The sequence below is a fragment of the Phyllopteryx taeniolatus genome, chromosome 12, assembly GCF_024500385.1.
Source record: "Phyllopteryx taeniolatus isolate TA_2022b chromosome 12, UOR_Ptae_1.2, whole genome shotgun sequence".
Lineage (NCBI taxonomy): Eukaryota > Metazoa > Chordata > Actinopteri > Syngnathiformes > Syngnathidae > Phyllopteryx > Phyllopteryx taeniolatus.
Window position 1 is genome coordinate 3,366,741 of NC_084513.1, and position 19,136 is coordinate 3,385,876.

General features: G+C 43.7%; 1 protein-coding gene and 1 long non-coding RNA gene across 4 annotated transcripts in view; one reads left to right on the top strand and one right to left on the bottom strand.

The window, feature by feature from the left end:
• Positions 1 to 15,300, top strand: part of LOC133486541 (myosin light chain kinase, smooth muscle-like) — a 32,705-nt gene extending 17,405 nt beyond the window's left edge. Inside the window, 9 exon segments of the mRNA XM_061791869.1 lie at positions 79 to 169; positions 649 to 852; positions 1,768 to 1,985; positions 2,077 to 2,200; positions 4,938 to 5,090; positions 7,610 to 7,824; positions 12,848 to 12,976; positions 13,038 to 13,150; positions 13,508 to 15,300. Of these exon segments, the coding sequence (XP_061647853.1) occupies positions 79 to 169; positions 649 to 852; positions 1,768 to 1,985; positions 2,077 to 2,200; positions 4,938 to 5,090; positions 7,610 to 7,824; positions 12,848 to 12,976; positions 13,038 to 13,150; positions 13,508 to 13,630 (1,370 nt within the window). The 3' untranslated portion in view covers positions 13,631 to 15,300.
• On the bottom strand, positions 2,673 to 13,621 carry LOC133486542 (uncharacterized). 3 transcript variants are annotated; one of them, XR_009791060.1, is made up of 4 exons: positions 13,488 to 13,621; positions 4,919 to 5,130; positions 2,935 to 3,350; positions 2,673 to 2,847 (listed from the first exon to the last, which is right to left on the bottom strand). It is a non-coding gene; the product is annotated as an uncharacterized LOC133486542 (long non-coding RNA). The 3 variants fall into 3 exon arrangements; XR_009791059.1 differs by having other exon boundaries at positions 2,935 to 3,379; XR_009791058.1 differs by having other exon boundaries at positions 2,935 to 5,130.
• Positions 15,301 to 19,136: the final 3,836 nt, after the last annotated feature.

Consider the following 19,136-nt stretch of genomic DNA (forward strand, 5'->3'; position numbering starts at 1 on the left):
CACATATGTGACTTGCGTGACTAGGTTGTTATTTTTGACATCACGTGAACGCTCTGATGGTGGTTTCGTGTGTGGCAGACTCGGAAAAGGAGCCAGACTACAGGCAGGTGACGGTCCGAACAGACATGAAGGTGAAGGAGCTGTACGACGTGGAGGAGAGGCTGGGAACGTAAGCCCCTTTAAGCATGTGCACTGGCTAGCTGCTGTATCTTAAGTACATCCACGCAGAGATGCTGTGATTGGTCTATGTGGAAAAAAAAATCCTTGCTTTGATATAGAGAATACCCGAAATATATCTAAAGACAAAGTAACATACAGTTTATTATTATTTTTATGCAAAGATGTCAGACAACCAACATAGTGACATGCAGTGTTTTGGTATCTGGCCAGGAGGAGGTTTTAAACAATAATATACACATATAAATGATCCAGACCAATTCACATTTAAAACGATAGCTTAAAATCTGTGGCATTGAGGGGGCACGAACAATGATCAACGGTATAGTGGGGGGTTACACTGTCATCTAAATAACCCAAGTGTGTCTTTCCCATTGTTTACTCTCGAAGGACAAAGACACAATTGCCATAAGTTATACTGTCACAGATCTAACATTTTCCATGCTATGGATTTCCGTGGTGGTGTCACAGAGGCAAGTTCGGTCAGGTGTTCAAGCTTGTGGAAAAGGCCACCAAGAAGGTGTGGGCGGGCAAGTTCATCAAGGCGTACTCCGTCAAGGACAAAGACAATGTTCGGCACGAGATCAACATTATGAACAGCCTCCACCATCCAAAGCTGGTCCAGTGTGTGGACGCCTTCGAGGGAAAGTCAGACATCGTGGTGGTGCTGGAGATGTAGGTGACGTGTAGGGGGTCCTGGCACAAATGGGGACTCCAGTCAGTAAGACTTGGACTGGAGTTGACTTGAGTGACTCGAGACAGGACTTGACAGACTTGGTTGTTGCTCATTTTATATGTTCAGTTTAAATATAGCTGGATCCTGAATTCAAACCCCCAGTTGTACTGTGAGTCTGCTGTACTAACCACTTGGTCACTGTGCCGGCGACACACAGGTTATTTGATTTGGAAAAAATGCAACAGAAGTGAAATGTTGGCGTACATTTCGTCTTCACCGCAATCCAATCTTTCCTAGAAAGTGGGCTTTGGTACCATCTTGTGGCATCTTTGGGCATTATATACAAGAGCACAAAAATATTCAGAGAACCACCAATAGGTGAGTTTCTCAGCTAATAACGTAGGCTTTCCTCATCTGCACTTCAATATGTCAGAATGTTACGTTGTCAGATTATTTTTTTAAAAATTAATAAATAAATCACTCAACAATTAGGTGGATGAAGGAAAACATCCATATTCAATTCTGAGGATACTGGAAATGTGTGACTTGATCCCATGTCTGGATTTTGGACTTGGGACTTGACTTGAGATAAACTGTGACTTGACTTAACTTGATCAAGACAAATCTTGGGACTTGCTTGAGATTAGAAGGTTTAAGATTTGAGATTTACTTGAGACTTGCACTTGATCCAATCTCTAGATCATTTAGTCAATAATATTATTTTGCCTTGTTGGTCTTCTGTCTGAATGAAAACCAGCTACTCGAGGTAAGACTCCATTGACAAGGTGACTCAGATCTTCACTTATCATAGGACTTGTCTTGACTTCAGATGACCTGTGGATTGATTTGACTTTCCCAAGACAAAATGACTTACTTGAGACCTGCACGTGTGATTTACTTCGTGTGCTGAGCAGGATCTCTGGCGGCGAGCTGTTTGAGCGCATCATTGACGAGGACTTTGAGTTGTCAGAGCGCGAGGTGATCAAGTACATGCTGCAGATCGTGGACGGGGTGGGCTTCATCCACAAGCAGGGCATCGTGCACCTGGACCTCAAACCCGAGAACATCATGTGTGTCAACAAGATTGGCAGCAAGATCAAACTCATCGACTTTGGCCTGGCCAGGCGGCTAGGTGACGTTAGCGCCTCCTAGACTTCAGACCAGCTCTGAGTGGACCGTCAAATCATCTTCTAATCCTAGCCCCCGTTTTTCATCTCTCGCAGAAAACGCCGGAACCCTCAAAGTTTTGTTTGGAACACCCGAGTTTGTCGCGCCCGAAGTCATCAACTACGAGGCCATCAGTTATCCCACCGACATGTGGAGCATCGGCGTCATCTGCTACATTCTGTGAGTAGCGCATATCACATGGAGAGGATCGGAGAAATCGTTTACATACTGTCAGTACTGCATGTCGGTCACATGGTGAGAAGTTATCTGCTGCATTCTGTCCATACTGCATGTCCATTACATCTGGAGTGCTGAAGTCGTCTGTTACATACTGTCAGTACAGTACTAGATGTCGGTTGCATGTAGAGAACCTAATTAATCTGTTACATATTTTCAGTAGCGTGTGAGGTGAAAAGCGTTCAGGTTGAGTGGAAGCAAATAATACTCCGAGACACAGGCGATTGGGCTAAATCAGGTTTATTGAACAAGCCTTTGTGTCTTAACAGCTGTTTTCATGGTCAGATTCGCTATGAGGCCGGCCTCGAAAATCTCAAGTCACCAGCTTATAAAGTCTTGCATCTATGTGCGTACTCTTAAGTGCTGTCAGGATTCAGGTTGCAAGTTGGACCCAGATGCAGAGAGGACAGAGAGGTGAGTTTGTGAATAAAGGTTTATTGCAGTTTGGAAGCGAACAAAGGAAGTCCGAGAACTAAATCCGGGATTGGCAGGGATCCAACGAGGACCGGTCTGGCAGGGTAGGAGTCCGTGTTGTCAGTGGGCCGCAAGAGGTGAGCACTGGTTTGCAGGGAGCAAGGGCTGATGGCAGACTGGGGACAAAGAACAAGAATTAGGTAGAGGTAACTCACGAGGTCTTCAGGAAGCAAAAAGATAGGCATGGTGGCTAGACTACGAACTTGACGTAGAGCGTTGATAGTCTGGCGACGAGTTGCAGTCCCATAGCGTCTTAAGAGCAGTCAGGTGTAATTAGGATGACAAGGTGCAGCTGCAAGACTCCAACAACCCTGGAAAGCACTCATGACACACACACATGCACACACACACACACACACACACACGGGCTGGACTCAGGGTGCTGAAACAGCAGGCCTGACAAGTACCGCCCCTACGCCTGATTGGTTCACTAAGGTTTGAATTGTACAGCTACTTCCTCTTACCTATACTTGGTGTCACTTTTTGTCCATCAGATGGCCCTCTTATCATTGAATCAACCGAAACCCAAAGGAATGATGAGTCTGGATTTGATCCACCACATGGCGATCGTAATCTTTGATGTTACACCAGCAGCCCCCGTTTGTGGCTCCTGTCATAGCTTACCCAGAGAACATATTGCCCTGTAAACTGCAGGGAAGATTTATGGATAAGCATTTGGTCTCAGGAATGCAATTGCCCTCCTTAAACAAGGTTGAAAGAGAAAGAGCTGAAGCAGTCACGCTTCTGCAGGCATCCTGCTATACTGTGAAAATGTCTCTCCTCAGGTGCTTATTAAAAATACACTACACATGGAACCTCGATTTAATGGAGCCGGACACAACGGACTTCAGATTTAACAGACAGAAATCAGTGTCAGGTTGGAACTCAAAATGCCCCTTGTAGCAAACAAAGTCTGTTAGTTCCAGAATTGGCCGCTGTTGTTTCCTGGTGCTTTCACAGACACAGACTGGTACCTGTACAGTATTTCCGGGTTGTGCCACTGTTGTCACAGAGACTAGATCTGGCTTACCGACATGACTATGTGGCGGTCATGTTGGCAGGGGCGATGTTCCCAACAAAGGAAATACACGGACATTAGCGAAGTTTTGCCATAGGCACGCAGCTGAAAATGTGCGTGTCGTATCTACCTATTCATATCTATGGCTCGAACATGCTACAGTTGTTTTTTGTCAAGGCCTTCACTATGGCATCCAATCATAACAGAGCTGAAAAGAAAAGTGCACTAACCTCAGTATTAGTGACATATTGGAACTTATGAAGCTGGAGTTGGGAGTTTCTGTGGCCAGAGTATGTGAGGAATATGGTGTAAAAAAATAAATAAATAAATAAACTAACTGACATACCTAGGAGTAATGAAAAACTCCAAACTTTTACTGTTAAATTTGATGTGGACCCTACAAAAGATAAGAAAGGTGTTGCGCATCAGTGTAAGCACATGAAAGCGTGTCAAAGTAGGGACCTGGAGGAAGCTTTTTGTGGTATGTGCAATGGCACTTTCAGGGTAGTATAGACCTGCAATGTTTAAAGGTAATTTTGGATAAACTTTAAAACTTTTCAAATATTTTCAAGCTTTTTTATATGTATTTACAATAATTTTGTAAAGGTGGCACGGTGGACGACTGGTTAGCACATCTGCCTTACAGTTCTGAGGACCCTGTTTCAAATCCGTCCTCGCCTGTGTGGAGTTTGCGTGTTCTCCCCGTGCCAGCGTGGATTTTCTCCGGGTATTCCGGTTTCCTCCCACATCCCAAAAACATGCAGGGTAGGTTAACTGAAGACTCTAAATTAAATACAATTTTGTACTCTACTGGGTGTTTTTAGGCCACGGAAAAAGTGCTTCAAATTAACGGACAAACGACTTTAACGGACGGCTCCTATCCCCTATTAGTTATATAGAAGTTCTACTGCACTGCATACCAGTTACATGTGGAGAACCAAAGTCATCTGCGACATACTGGGAGTACTGCATGAGTTACATTTTGAGTACTTGCGTAATCTGCTTTTGGTATTGCTTCAGTTAAATGTAGAATACCATAGTAATCTGTTTGATACTGCCAGTACTGCATATTAGTTATATGTAGAAAAGCTAAGTCTGTTACATGCTCGGAGTACTACATAGTAACACAAGGATATCCTTAGCAAACTGTTCCATAGGTTGAATATTACCTGTATTCTTCCCTGTCAGGCTGAGCGGTCTGTCACCCTTCATGGGCGACAACGACAACGAGACGTTGGCCAACGTGACTTCGGCCACATGGGACTTTGAGGACGAGGCCTTCGACGAGATCTCAGATGATGCCAAGGACTTCATCACCAGGATGCTCAAGAAGGATATGAAGTCAGCCTTCAGTCCCACTTAGATGGAATTTATTGTTGGTCTAGAGCAGGGGTTTCAAACTTGTTTCCTTTACAGGCCACATAGTCATTATGTTTGCCTTCACGAGGCCGGTTATAATGGCAAAACCACACAAATATATTATCGGCCAGGGTCTAACGATACACCAAAAATCACAGTTCAGTACATAACTTGTTTTTTTAAGGTTGCTTAGTACTTTGTTGATGCACCTTTAGCAGCTAATGGCAAAGGCTATGAATACCTATGTACATTTCTTACTTCTTTATTTTTGATAAATGTGCAAAAAGTAAAGTGTTGCAAATACTTTTGGAGGGACTGTATGTTCTTTATGGGAAACCTAATATCATTTTCAATTACTGTATAGTACATAACTGCCCCTACATTTAACTATCCTTTTAAGTTAGATAAGTGGTTTTGAACAGAAGTCGATGTAAAATTGTGGCAACAGTGGGTACGGAAATTAGTCAGACCCCTTTAAATTGTTCACTTTTTTTTTCATATTGCAGTCATTTGCTAAAATCATTTCAGCTATTTTGTTCCGCATTAATGTACACACAGCACCCCATATTGACAGAAAACAAATGGAATTGTTGAAATTTTTGCAGATTTCTTAACGAAAAACTGAAATATCACACAGCCATAAGGATTCAGACCGTTTGCTCAGTATTTAGTAGAAGCACCCTTTTGAGCTAATACAGCCACGAGTCTTTTTGGGAATGATGCACCTGGATTTGGGGATCATCTGCCATTCCTTCTTGCAGATCCTCTCCAGTTCTGTCAGGTTGGATGGTGAACGTTGGTCGGCAGCCATTTTCAGGTCTTTCTTGAGATGCTCAATTGGGTTTGAGTCAGGGCTCTGGCTGGGCCATTCAAAAACAGTCATGGAGTTGTTCTGAAGCCACTCCCTCGGTATTTTAGCTTTATGCTTATGGTCTGTGTCTTTTTTGAAGGTGAAACTTTGGCCCAGTCTGAGGTTCTAAGCACTCTGGAGAAGGTTTTCATCCAGGATATCCCTGTACTTGGCCGCATTCATCTTTCCTTCGATTGCAACCAGTCTCCCTATCCCTGCAGCTGAAAAACACACCCACAGCACGATGCTGCCGCCACCATGCTTCACTGATGGGACTGTATTGGACCGGTGATGAGCAGTGCCTAGTTTTCTCTACACATGCCACTGAGAATTAAGGTCAACAATTTCTATCTTGGTCTTGGTCTCATCAGACCAGAGAATCTTATTTCTCACCATCTTGGAGTCCTTCAGATGTTTTTTAGCAAACTCCATGCAGGCTTTCATGTGTCTTGCACTGAGGAGAGGCTTCCGTCGGGCAACTCTGCCATAAAGCCCCGACTGGTGGACGGCTGCAGTGATGGTTGACTTTCTAGAATTTTCTCCCATCTCCCGACTGCATCTCTGGGGCTCAGCCACAGTGATCTTTGGGTTCTTCTTTACCTCTCTCACCAGGCTCTTCTCCCCCCCAATTGGTCAGTTTGGCCGGACGGCCAGCTCTATGAAGGGTTCTGGTCGTCCCAAACGTCTTCCATTTAAGTATTATGGAGGCCACTGTGCTCTTGGGAACCTTAAGTGCAGCAGAAATTTTTTTGTAACCTTGGCCAGATCTGTGCCTTGCCACAATTATCTCTCTGAGCTCTTCAGGCAGTTCCTTTAACCTCATGATTCTCATTTGCTCTGACATTCACTGTGAGCTGTAAGGTCTTCTGTAGACAGGTGCATGGCTTTCCTAATCAAGTCCAATCAGTATAATCAAACACAGCTGGACTCCAATGAAGGTGTAGAAACATCCTAAGGATGATCAGAAGAAATGGACAGCGCCCGAGTTAAATGTATGAGTGTCACAGCTGTGTGATATTTCAGTTTTTGTTTTTTAATAAACCATAAAAAATTTCAAAATGGGGTGCTGTGTGTACATTAATGAGGAAAAACTGAACTTAAATGATTTTAACAAATGGCTGCACTATAACAAAGAGTGAAAAAGTTAAGGGGGTCTGAAAACTTTCTGTGCCCACTGTAAATTGACATGAGGGTCTGGATATGGACTGCGGGCCTTGAGTTTGAGATCTGCGCTCTTGAAACAAGCAGTTAGAAATAGCATCTGAAAAATATTTTGTAGTGGATCATTGATATGCTGATCTTGAGGGATTTTGATGTCGATGCTATTACAGTCACTGGTAATGAACTAGTCCGATATTTAGGGATATACCAGTTTGCCAATCGCGAAGAAAGGGTTTTTGAAGGTTAATCTTCATTTTACCAATTTCCACAACCATAAGTAATTTTGAGTACTTGATAGAATTATTTAAAGTTTTTGTCAGACTGGGTTTCTTTTCAATTATTTTTTCATGGTAGGGTAGGGCCATTTTGGAATAGCAGTAATTGGAAAACTCTCCCAAGCTGTCCTTCCATTAGCAGCTCTACGCTGTAGAAAGGTGGTCAGGAGGAAGAAAGGAAAGCAGCCTCACCATTGGTGGCTTTGCGTTTACAGGGCACGTCTGAGCTGCCCCCAGTGTCTGGAGCACACCTGGCTCAAGCAGGACACCAACACCATGAAGGCCAAGAAGCTCTCCAAGGAGAGAATGAAGAAGTACATCTTGAGGAGAAAGTGGCAGAAAACGGGCCATGCCGTAAGAGCCATTGGCAGACTGTCATCCATGGCCATGATGGCGGGGGTCCACGCCAAGAGGGGTTCACCCACTGACGGTACCACCCTTGTCCATGTCACGTCAGGACTCAAAACCTGCATGGATTTTAAAACATTCTGCTCAGAAACTAAAAACATGACATAAACCATTTGTAATGGGAAGGGTTGCTGGGGTGGGGTTACTCTGACTGATTCCAGGTACTGTTTGCAGTAATATATTGTTTCCTGTACTGTATAAAGTTTCCTTGTATGGGGTATCAAACCCCCTGATATGGGCTGTTCGGTCCCTGTATCACTCTGGCTGAAATGATGCGGACTCTTCATCGGTCTGTCGTGGTGAGGACGAACCTGAGCCCAAAAGCAAACCTCTTGATTATCTGGTCGATCTATGTTCCCACCCTCACTTATGGTCACAAGCTGCGGTGTGTGACTAAAAGAACAAGATCTCAGATACAAGCGGCTCAAATGAGTTTCCTCTCTAGATAGGGTGAGAAGCCCAGTCGTCCGTGAGGGGCTCAGATTAGAGAGGAGAAAGATGGGGGAGGTTGAGCATCTGGTTAGGATGGTCTTGCTCCTCCTGATAACCTCACTATTGAGGTGTTCATGGCAAGTCCAACCAGGAGGAGGCCCCAGGGAATACCCAGGACAAGCTTGAAAGACCATGTCTCTCGGCTGGCCTGGAGACACCTTGTGATCCCCCTGGAAGAACTGGACCGAGTGGTTTGGAGAGGGAAGACTTCCCTTCTTCCCTTCCCTTCTCTGCTTAGGTTGCTGCCCCATTGATCTGACACCAGACAAGATGAAGAAGATCTTTGGGAATAACAAAATACCTCTTCATTTTAACACATAGGAACATGGCGGAATTGTCCACCTACGTCAATTATTTAACAATAATGTATTCACGATGTGAACAAATGTTTTAAGAATTCAAAAGAAGTGGAAACTTCCTTCAATATAACACAAAAATAGCAATGAAAAAAAGAAGAGTTTTTAAAAAAAATAGTAAAGCTTCTCCCACAAAGCAAAAAAAGAAAACAAAACCTGAACTCTCAAGCACAAATGCAATGCATATATCATTCACTGAATGGGAAGACCTTTATATGTCTACTGACCGCAACTACTTAATGCAGATCTGTAATAGATTCAAGATGACAAAAAATACAACTTATACAATTTAAATTACGCCATAGAACACACAAGACTCAATGCAGAACGCATAAAATTGGCTTCTCTCAGTCTAATATATGCACGTAATTAATGCACTGAAAATACACCAGACACCTATTTCCATCCTATATGAGAATGCAAACCGGTTCAGTGCTTTTGGACTTTGGTTATGCACAAACTTTGTGCATACTCTGGGATTTAAATATAATCTTTTTCTTTCGGCTTGTCCTGTTAGGGGTCGCCACAGCGCGTGATCCTTTTCAACATAAGCCTATCTCCTGCATCCTCCTCTCTAACACCAACTGCCCTCATGTCTATCAACCTCTTTGGTCTTCCTCGGGCGCTCTTGCCTGGCAGCTCCATCCTCATCATCCTTCTACCTATATATTCACTATATCGCTTCTGGTTTAAGGTTTGCTCTCTCTAACTTGTCTGCAAAACATCTAACCTTGGCTGTCCCTCTGATGAGCTCATTTCTAATCCTATCCAACCTGGTCACTCAGAGAGCAAACCTCAACATCTTCATTTCCGCCACCTCCGGCTCTGCTTCCTGTTGTCTCTTCAGTGCCACTGTCTCTAATCCGTACATCCTGGCTGGCCTCGCCACTGTTTTATAAACTTTGACCTTCATCCTAGCAGAGACTCTTCTGTCACATAACACACCTGACACCTTCCTCCACCCATTCCAACCTGCTTGGACCCGTTTCTTCACTTCCTTACCACACTCACCATTGCTCTGAACGGTTGACCCCAAGTATTTAAAGTCCTCCACCCTTGCTATCTTTTCTCCCTGTTGCCTCACTCTTCCCCCTTCACCCCTCTCATTCATGCAAATATATTCTGTTTTACTTCGGCTAATCTTCATTCCTCTCCTTTCCAGTGAATGCCTCGACCTTTCTAACTGTTCCTCCACCTGCTCCCTGCTTTCATTGCAGATCACAATGTCATCTGCAACCATCACAGTACATGGGTATTCCAGTATAACATCATCTGTCAACCTATCCATCACCACTGCAAACAGGAAGGGGCTCTGGGCTGATTCTTGATGCAGTCCCACCTCCACCTTAAACTCCTCTGTCACACCTACAGCACAACTCACCACTGTTCTAGTGCTGTCATACATGTGCTGTACTATTCTAACATACTTCTCTGCCACTCCAGACTTCCACATGCAGTAGCACAGTTCCTCTCTGAGTACTCTGTCATACGCTTTCTCTAGATCTACAAAGACACAATTTAGCTCCTTCTGACCTTCTCTGTACTTCTCCAGCAATACCCTCAAGGCAAATAATGCATCTGTGGTACTCTTCCTAGGCATGAAACCATACTGTTGCTCGCAAATACTTACTTTTGTCCTGAGTCTGACCTCCGCTACTTTTTCCTATAGCTTCATTGTGTGCCTCGTCAACTTTATTCCTCTATAGTCCCCACGGCTCTGCACATCACCCTTGTTCTTAAAAATGGGCATCAGCACAGGCATCTTCTCACCCGCTATAATTCTGTTGAACAACCTGGTCAAAAACTCCACAGCCACCATTACTAGATGCTTCCATACCTCCACAGGTATGTCAACTGCCTTTCAATTTTTCATCCTCTTTAATGCCTTTCTAACTTCCCCCTTATTAATCATTGCCACTTCCTGGTCCACCACACTTGCCTCTTCTACTCTTCCCTCTCTCTCATTTTTCTCATTCATCAACTACTCAAAGTATTTTTTCCATCTATCTAGCACACTGCTGACACCAGTCAACACATTTCCATCTCTATTCTTCACCCCCCTAAGATGCTGCACATCCTTCCCATCTCTATCCCTCTGTCTGGCCAACCTGCATAGATATTTCTACCCTTCTTTAATGTCCAACCTGACATACATGTCATCATATGCCTCGTGTTTGCCTTTGCCACCTCTATCTTCGCTCTACCTCACATCTCCATGCATTCTTGTCTCCTCTCCTCTGTCCTCTCAGTGTCCCACTTCTTCATAGCTAGCTAGCCTTGTAGTTTTCTGTACTTTAAGGTTCCAACCACCTCTTCTCGAAAAGCCGCACAAAACTCTTCCTTTCTCATCTTGCACCACATGGTTCTCTGCTCTGCCTTTGTCTTCTTAATCTTCCTCCCCAGCACTAGAGTCATCTTACACACCACCATCCTATGCTGTCTAGCTACACTCTCCCCTACCACTACCTTACAGTCAGTAACCTTCAGATTACATCGTCTGCAGAAGACGTAATCCACCTCCGTGCTTCTACCTCCGCGCTTGTAGGTCACCCTATGTTCCTGCCTCTTCTGGAAAAAAAGTGTTCACTCCAGCCATTTGCATCCTTTTTGCAAAGTCTACCACCATTTGTGCCTCCAAGTTCCTTTCCTGTATGCCAAATGTATCCGTCACTTCTTCATCACCCGTTTCCTTCACCAACATGTCCAATTACAATCTGGACCAATCACGACTCTTTGTCTGGGATACACAGAACTACTTCATCTAGGTCCTTCCAGAAAATTCCTTTCACCTCTAGCTAACATCCTACCTGGAGGAATCACATTATACATAATTATAACAATTTCAAGTTTCAGCCTCATCACTCCATCTGACACTCTTTTCACCTTCAAGACATTCTTAGCTAACTCTTCCTTTAAAATAACCTCGACTCCATTTCTTTTCCCATCTACTCCATACTAAAATAATTTGAACCCTGGCCCTAAGCTTCTAGCCCTTACTGCCTTTACACCTGCTCTCCTGTATGCACAATATTTCTAACTTTATCCTAATCATTATGTCAACCAACTCTCTAGCTTTTCCTGTCGTCATAGTCCCAACATTCAAAGTCCCCACATTTAGTTTTAAGCTCTGCGCGTCCTTCTTCTTTCTTCCAAAGAACGCGCTTTGCACCTCTCCTTCGTCTTTGATCCACAGTAGCTGAATTTCCACAGGCACCCTGTAGGTTAATGGCATTGGCGGTGGATGTTGTTAACCTGGGCCACGACCGATCCGGTATGGAATTCTTTGGATGAACGCTCATATTTGTTTGGCAAAGTTTTAAGCCGGATGCCTGTCCTGATGCAACCTTCTGCATTTATCCGTGCTTGGGACCATTCTACAGTTTGCACTGGCTTGTGCCCCCCATAGGGCTGTATTCAGGATTTAAATATAATCAACCTCCCAAATAAATATTCACAACCAATACTGGTTACTCTAGCTATCGCTAAGAAAACAATATAGCTAAAGTGGAAAGAGAAACAAGCCACCAACATTAATCAATGGTGAAATCTTACTATTCAACATATTGCTTTAGAAAAATGTTATCATCGGAACAAAATAACCAACAAGATAATTCCCTTTCATCAGCATGATGAACCTAGATCTTTGATTACTCATTGCCTGGGTGAGAGTGCCATCTAACAATAACAATATTGTATGGTAATGTAATGATTTCTTCTTTATTCTAGAATGTTTACTATCCAAGGGTCACATGCATACATTGGAGATCCTGTCCTATCCTCTTGACCCTGTGGTTGCAGTGCGGACCCATTAGTGGGTGGGGTCCTCCCTCTGCCTTCGCCTGATGGGGCGGCGGTTGCCGGGTGGTTCTACCTTAGTTCCCCAGTTCCGGTTCCGCCCGCTTCCAATGGTGCTGGTGTGGTGCCAGCTGGCGCCTATTGGGGTGCCCTGTTCAGGCCTCCGGTTGGAGGACGGTACGGGGCGGGGGAGAGAAGAGCAGCAGACTAGGATTCAGCACGTCTGTGCTGTCTTCTGGTCCCGGCGCTCCACTCCTCTGCTACTTCTGACCCCCTTAGTTTTAATGCATAACACACATCAATCCCCCATTTCTTTTACTTTATTTATTTAAATGTCATTTACATAAGCTCCACTACCAAATAAAGTAACCAAACAAACAAAGTGCCTGATGTATGTTTCAGAGGACAACCAGTTTTTGGAGTGCTTGGAGCTGGAACAGAAGGCAGAGTGCAAGCCCAGCTTCAGCACCGTCATCCAGGATGTAGAAGTGGTGGAGGGAAGTGCCGCACGCTTCGACTGCAAGATCGAAGGTACCCAACCCCACTGCCAAGCCGCCACTCACTCCAGGCTTAATCGCATGACCGTCGACAGGTTACCCTGACCCCGAGGTGGTGTGGTACAAGGACGAACAGCCCATCAAGGAGACCAGGCACTACCAGATCGACTATGACGAGGACGGCAACTGCAGCCTGGTCATTTCAGAGGTGCCCAACAACGTCACCTTTAATAACCAATACAAAAAAGTTTTTATTTGATTATCATATCTGCTTTTTCAGGCAAAGTGTGTGAGCATTGTGGAAAGAGTGTTTTGGGTAAACTTATCTTTTTTTTTTGTTTGTTTTGTTTTTTTAAAAGCTAGCAGTTCACCACTTATCTTACTTAAACTGCTTGACTTTCAATTTAAATATTGAAAAATTGGGCTGTTCTCAAACTTTTGACCGGTATTGTATGTGAGAATATATTTCGTGACTGAGCAAGATTGTATGACTTGACTTACAACTTGCTTACCCCAAGTAATGACTTGAAACTTTGTTTACCCACCCGTGTCATTTTCGCCCCAGGTGTCAGGCGACGACGATGCCAAGTACACGGTGAAGGCTGTCAACAATCTGGGTGAGGCCACTTGTACCGCGGAGCTGCTGGTAGAGGTCATGGCTGGAGAAGAGGAGGAAGAGGAGGAGTGAGGCCACAGCTTCTGGACAGCAGAGGAAAGCAGCTCAGATAGGAAGTGGCACAGTTGTACTTCCTGTCTGGAGACCAGGAAGATGGTGCCAGGATATTCACAGAGAAGGGTCATGCGGATAAGCAGCGAAATTAGGGGCAATCACATGCAAGATAATGGCATGTGGGATTCACGCACCCATGATGATACCGCCTGTCTATCACATACACATGATGATTCACACTTCAATGATTTAAAGAGAAACAATTATTTCAGCCAATAACAGTAAGCCCTTCCAGCTGACCCGCCTCTGTCAATACTGTGATCTTGGTTATTTATAAATACACACACACACACACACACACAAATGTGTTTGTTATTTAGCGGTGAGTGTGTGTGTGTTATGTGGAGGTGAGGCTGTATGTTTGTGTATATATATATATATGTGTGTGTGTGTGTGTGTGTGTGTGAGAGAGAGAGAGAGATAGAGCCTTAACAACACTGAAACGTCAACGTTTCCTTTTGCTGCCTTCAAAGCCTGTTTGCGGTGTTCACCTGTGCCTTCACCACATTCTCATGATGTCATTATGATAAGCTCATGTGGCAATCACACCGTTATGACGATGATATGATGATGATTCCATATTCCATTTACACATTGTCCTCTGGGGACAGCCTTGTAGTTTACAAGACACCCACTCTTGCCCTCGATCCAAACCAGAGGTGGGTAGAGTAGCAACTAATTGTACTCAAGTAAGAGTACTGTTACTCTACATGATATAATATGACTCATGTTAGAGTAAAAAGTAGTCTTCCAAATAATTTATTGAGGAAGAATTAAGTATTCAATGAAAAAACTCAAGTACTGAGTGACTGGTGAGTAACTTCAGATTTTTTAAATCAAACCGTGATGTCAACGAGACAAAAATATCAACTGGGAATATGGAAATTCAGATAATGCCCAACAATAACATTGACTGGAAACAAATAAATTAATTAACTTTACACTGATGAAACAGCACAATAGGCTTACCAGGCAGAGATTAAGTAGTCCTTGTTTTCTCTGTTCTTTTCACCAGGCAGGTTTTACGTAAATGAACCACTTTGTTTCTGCGTGAGGTCACAGCGATGTCGTGTGCAGTCATGTGACATCCTGGCTCCGTTTGATTGGTCAAATGGAGTCATACGTTACTAGTAGTTCTGTTGGAATGGAGAAACAGATTCATGTGTAAAAAGTCTCTTTTACAAACCAAAAAAAAAATTTTTACGATTGTACATGCAGCTATAGATGAATAAAAGTAAAAAGAGTGGAACGTAGCACGACGTAACAGATTAAAAGTAGTTTTTTTCTTTACAAAAACACTAAAAGTAAAAAGTATGTTGCTTTAAAACTACTCCGACAAGTACATTTTATCCCAAAAATGACGTGAGTAAATGTAATGCATGACTACCCACCTCTGATCAAAACACACAAACACACACACGTTGCGGCACTTTCTTTTTGCGCACTGAAGTCACAGGCGTGTGTGTGTGCGTGTGTGCTATTTGCATACTTTGATTTGATTTGATTTCACGTCATGTTTGTCCATCCATTAGTTGTGTACCTAGAAGGTTTGTACAATTCTATACTGAGTTTGACAGCACAAGTGTATTTACTCACACGGAGCTAATAAAATAAATCACAAAAACTGATTGTCCTCTGCTATGGTGTCCTGTCTCTGCTGGTCTAAACGATACCACAAGCATTGACCTACTTTTACAACCTAGATTAGGTTATTAGTTCCATGTAATTGTATGAATTTATTTCCAACAGTCCCTTCATTTCTTTTGTATGTATTGCTTCCATTAATCAGTTACGCACCGACAGGTTTTAGAGACTGTAATCATAATCGACATGATTAAAACATCATTCAATTTTTTTTAAGCTAAATTACTGCATGACATTTAAATTATAAGCCATTTGTACGTACACGTTTAATTTACCCTTGATGTCACTTTTCCAATTAAGGCGCTTACAGTGTTATTTCTGAGATATAAATGAATATGTATGAATTTGTGGAAGTGTCAAAAACTATTGCATGTCTTTACAATTATTACGATTGTACAACGACAAGGGTGTAATGGGTTTAATGAGTGGTTAGGATCATTTACGCACTTGTATCTGCCAAGTATGGAGACCAACACGTAAATTATGCAATGCACACAATTTTTATTGAGCTAATGTCTTTACCGTCATAAAAAGAAGTGTATTTCAGTGGCGCACCACAAATAGCTCTGTCAACAAGGATTTCCTTTACTATTAATGTCTAAAATTTCAAATCATCAATAACGTTTTGAAAAAAAGGACTTGAAGTGTGGCTGTTTCAGCAAGGGAGAGATTTACCTATATAAAACCAAGTCGGCATTAAAAAAAATGCTATATTATACTGTATGTATGTTTTTGTGTCTTTACCATTATTGATCCAATTATGAAAATGACCCATTTCTTTCATATTCTTGAGATTCAGCCGAAGGTTGATGTACTAGTACACTCTTTGTCCTCACTAGTAGGACAACATTGGCATAGTAGTAGCACAACTACATGTTACTAACGAGGCAGAACTGTGCACTGGTTAATATGTGCGTACTACTGGTACTACTAGTGAAGCGCCATCTTTTAACTAGTACAGTAGAATTTCCTTATGTTGTGGACTGTGTGGTTTTACGAGTGCTTCATGTACCTCATTTTGACAGGATTCAGGTTGCAAGTTGGACCCAGATGCAGAGAGGACAGGGAGGTGAGTTTGTGAATAAAAGTTTATTTCAGTTTGGAAGAGAACAAAGAAACTCCGAGAACTAAATCCGGGGTTGTCAGGGTTCCAACGAGGACCGGTCTGGCAGGGTAGGAGTCCGCAAGAGGTGAGCACTGGTTTGCAGGGAGCAAGGGCAGATGGCAGACTGGGGACAAAGAACAAGAATGAGGTAGAGATCAACTCACAAGGTCTTCAGGAAGCAAAACGATAGGCTAGGTGGCTAGACTACGAACTCGACGTAGAGCGTTGGTAGTCTGGCGACGAGTCCCACATTGTCTTAAGAGGGTGTAATTAGGATGATGGTGCAGCTGCTAGACTCCAACACGTCAACCCTGCAAATCGCTCATGACACACACACACACACAGGCTGGAGTCAGGGTGCTGAAACTGCAGCCCTGACACATTTGGCCTGTCACGACCTGTCATTAGCGCCGTGATGATTGGTTGACCAGGCCATGATGTCACAGCGCGCTCAGTACTGATTACAGGACACCCAACCCAAAATCATCATCATCATCAGCGCACACAGTAGTTTGCATGTCTTTGTCAGGATGTGTGCCTGAGGACAGGGGGGGGTCGAATTTGTCCGTGTGTTTTGTGTGTGTATGTGTGTACTGTATGTTTAGTGTGTGTGCGTGTGTTTGCGTATTGTGTGTGTATGGATAATCAATCAGTCGGTGTAGATCAAAGTTGGTGGCAGCTCGTTGCCTCAACTGAGTACGCATGTCCAAACACACTTGAAAGCAGGCCGCAGCCCGCGTGATGGGAAGCCCGTATCATCACACCCCCTTCTTGACACCCGCATCACGTCATGGTGCCACCTAAGCAAACACGTGCCTCGACACCCCGGGTACCCCCCACCCCTCCCTATGACCCACCACCCACACGTCGCCCCTCTGGTTGCGTGTCGTCACAATAACACAGAAGATCCTTATCACGTCACGCCAGATCACTTCACTTCATCTAGAACTACAACTTCAAAGAGACAGGCAATGCACCCCTCTTTTGCTACATGAGTTTAAACATCAAGGAAAAGGACACTGTCACATATCGACAAAACCCTCTTCATAGCGTGACTTCAAACATCAAAGACTGCTTCGTTACACGAGTTTGCAAACCAAAGACACGGGATCTGACTCCTTCACAGTCCCAGCAACAAAGTAGAACCCCCTCCTGATTCCGATTCAGAACTCCTCAGTTTGAGTACCATTAGAATCTTCTCAGGGATTGAAATCCTTATTGCAACCTAGAACTCTGCACAGAAAGACCCTTGGACTTTCCCATCTAGAACCACCAAAGGGCTAGAGACCTCCTGAGTCCCAACTACAGCAGCCACAGCGACAGATAACTCAGAAACAAACCTCCTTCCAAGCTACAACTACAACCTTTTTAGGTAGTAAAACCTACACATTCTTACCTAAAACTCCTCAGGGACTGACCCTTCCTGACTCACATCAATAACCTCTTCAGGGGTACAACCCAACTTAGTCCCATCTAGCACCCCCTCCAGATTCCGATCCAAAACTCCTCAGCGATATGCCACCCCACCGTCCCATTTAGAACCTCCTCAAGGACAGAACTCCTTATTTCAAACTAGAATTCCTCAGGGACTGATCCCTCTACAGCATTCCTGAGTCCCATCTAGAACTCCTCAGAGAAAGACCCTTCTACGTTCATATCTGGAACAAGAACCACCTAAGGTACAGAAACCCTCCGCATTCTCATTTTTGACTCTTCAAGGATTGACTCAGACATGGAAACACCAAAGGCATGAAAAAGGTGACATAAAAAAAACATTGTAGGGGATGCCTGGGGGAATTTTTGGGATTTTAACATAAATTAAGAAATCTGGAAGACTCTGAAGAGTACAATAAGGCAAAAATCAACACATTTTCTTCACGCAGAAAACCATTTATTTACACCGCTCAAGTTAGATGACGCAAACAGCGCCCAATGCGAAAGTCAAAGTTGGGTTCAAATGCCGGCCCCGCCTGTGTGGAGTTTGTATGTTCCCCCCGTGCCTGCGTGGGTTTTCTCCAGGTACTCTGGTTTCCTCGCACATCCCAAAAACATGCGTGGAAGGTTGATCGAAGACTCTAAATTGCCCGTAGGTGTGAATGGTTGTTTGTTTAAATGTGCCCTCTGATTGGCTGGTGACCAGTTCAGGTTATACCCCGCCTCTCTCCCGAAGATAGCTGGGATAGGCTCCAGCACGCCCGCAACCCTAGTGAGGCTAAGCAGAATGGAAAATGGACGGATGGAGTTCTTGATGGGTCTCAGGATGTGTTCTGACCCTCAGGAGTTTCTACCTAACAGTGTTGCATCTTGGGTGTTGTAGTCATAGCAAAGCAATATTACTTTGAGGGTTAGGGTGGATGGTTGGGTGGCAGACAGGTAATGGGGAGGCTCTCCACTGGAGGGTGGGGGAATTCCTGATCCCACTTGATGGGCCTCTAGCTGTCTTTTTATCTTTTTCATCCTCGTTTCATCTTGGTTGTTGCCATCTTCACATCTACATACTTCAAACACTTTGTGCGATCCCGCGTCATGTTCGTGAAGAAATCAAGTTTAGCAGTTTGAATATTTATACAACCTTCCCAAGCTATTTCCAGATGAATAATGCAACAAAAACAGCTCAATGCGGTGAACAACAACAAAGCAATAATTGAATTATTTAAATTAACAACACCCCAAGAACACATGACAGGCATATTGTTAAAAAGATGTGGAAGATGT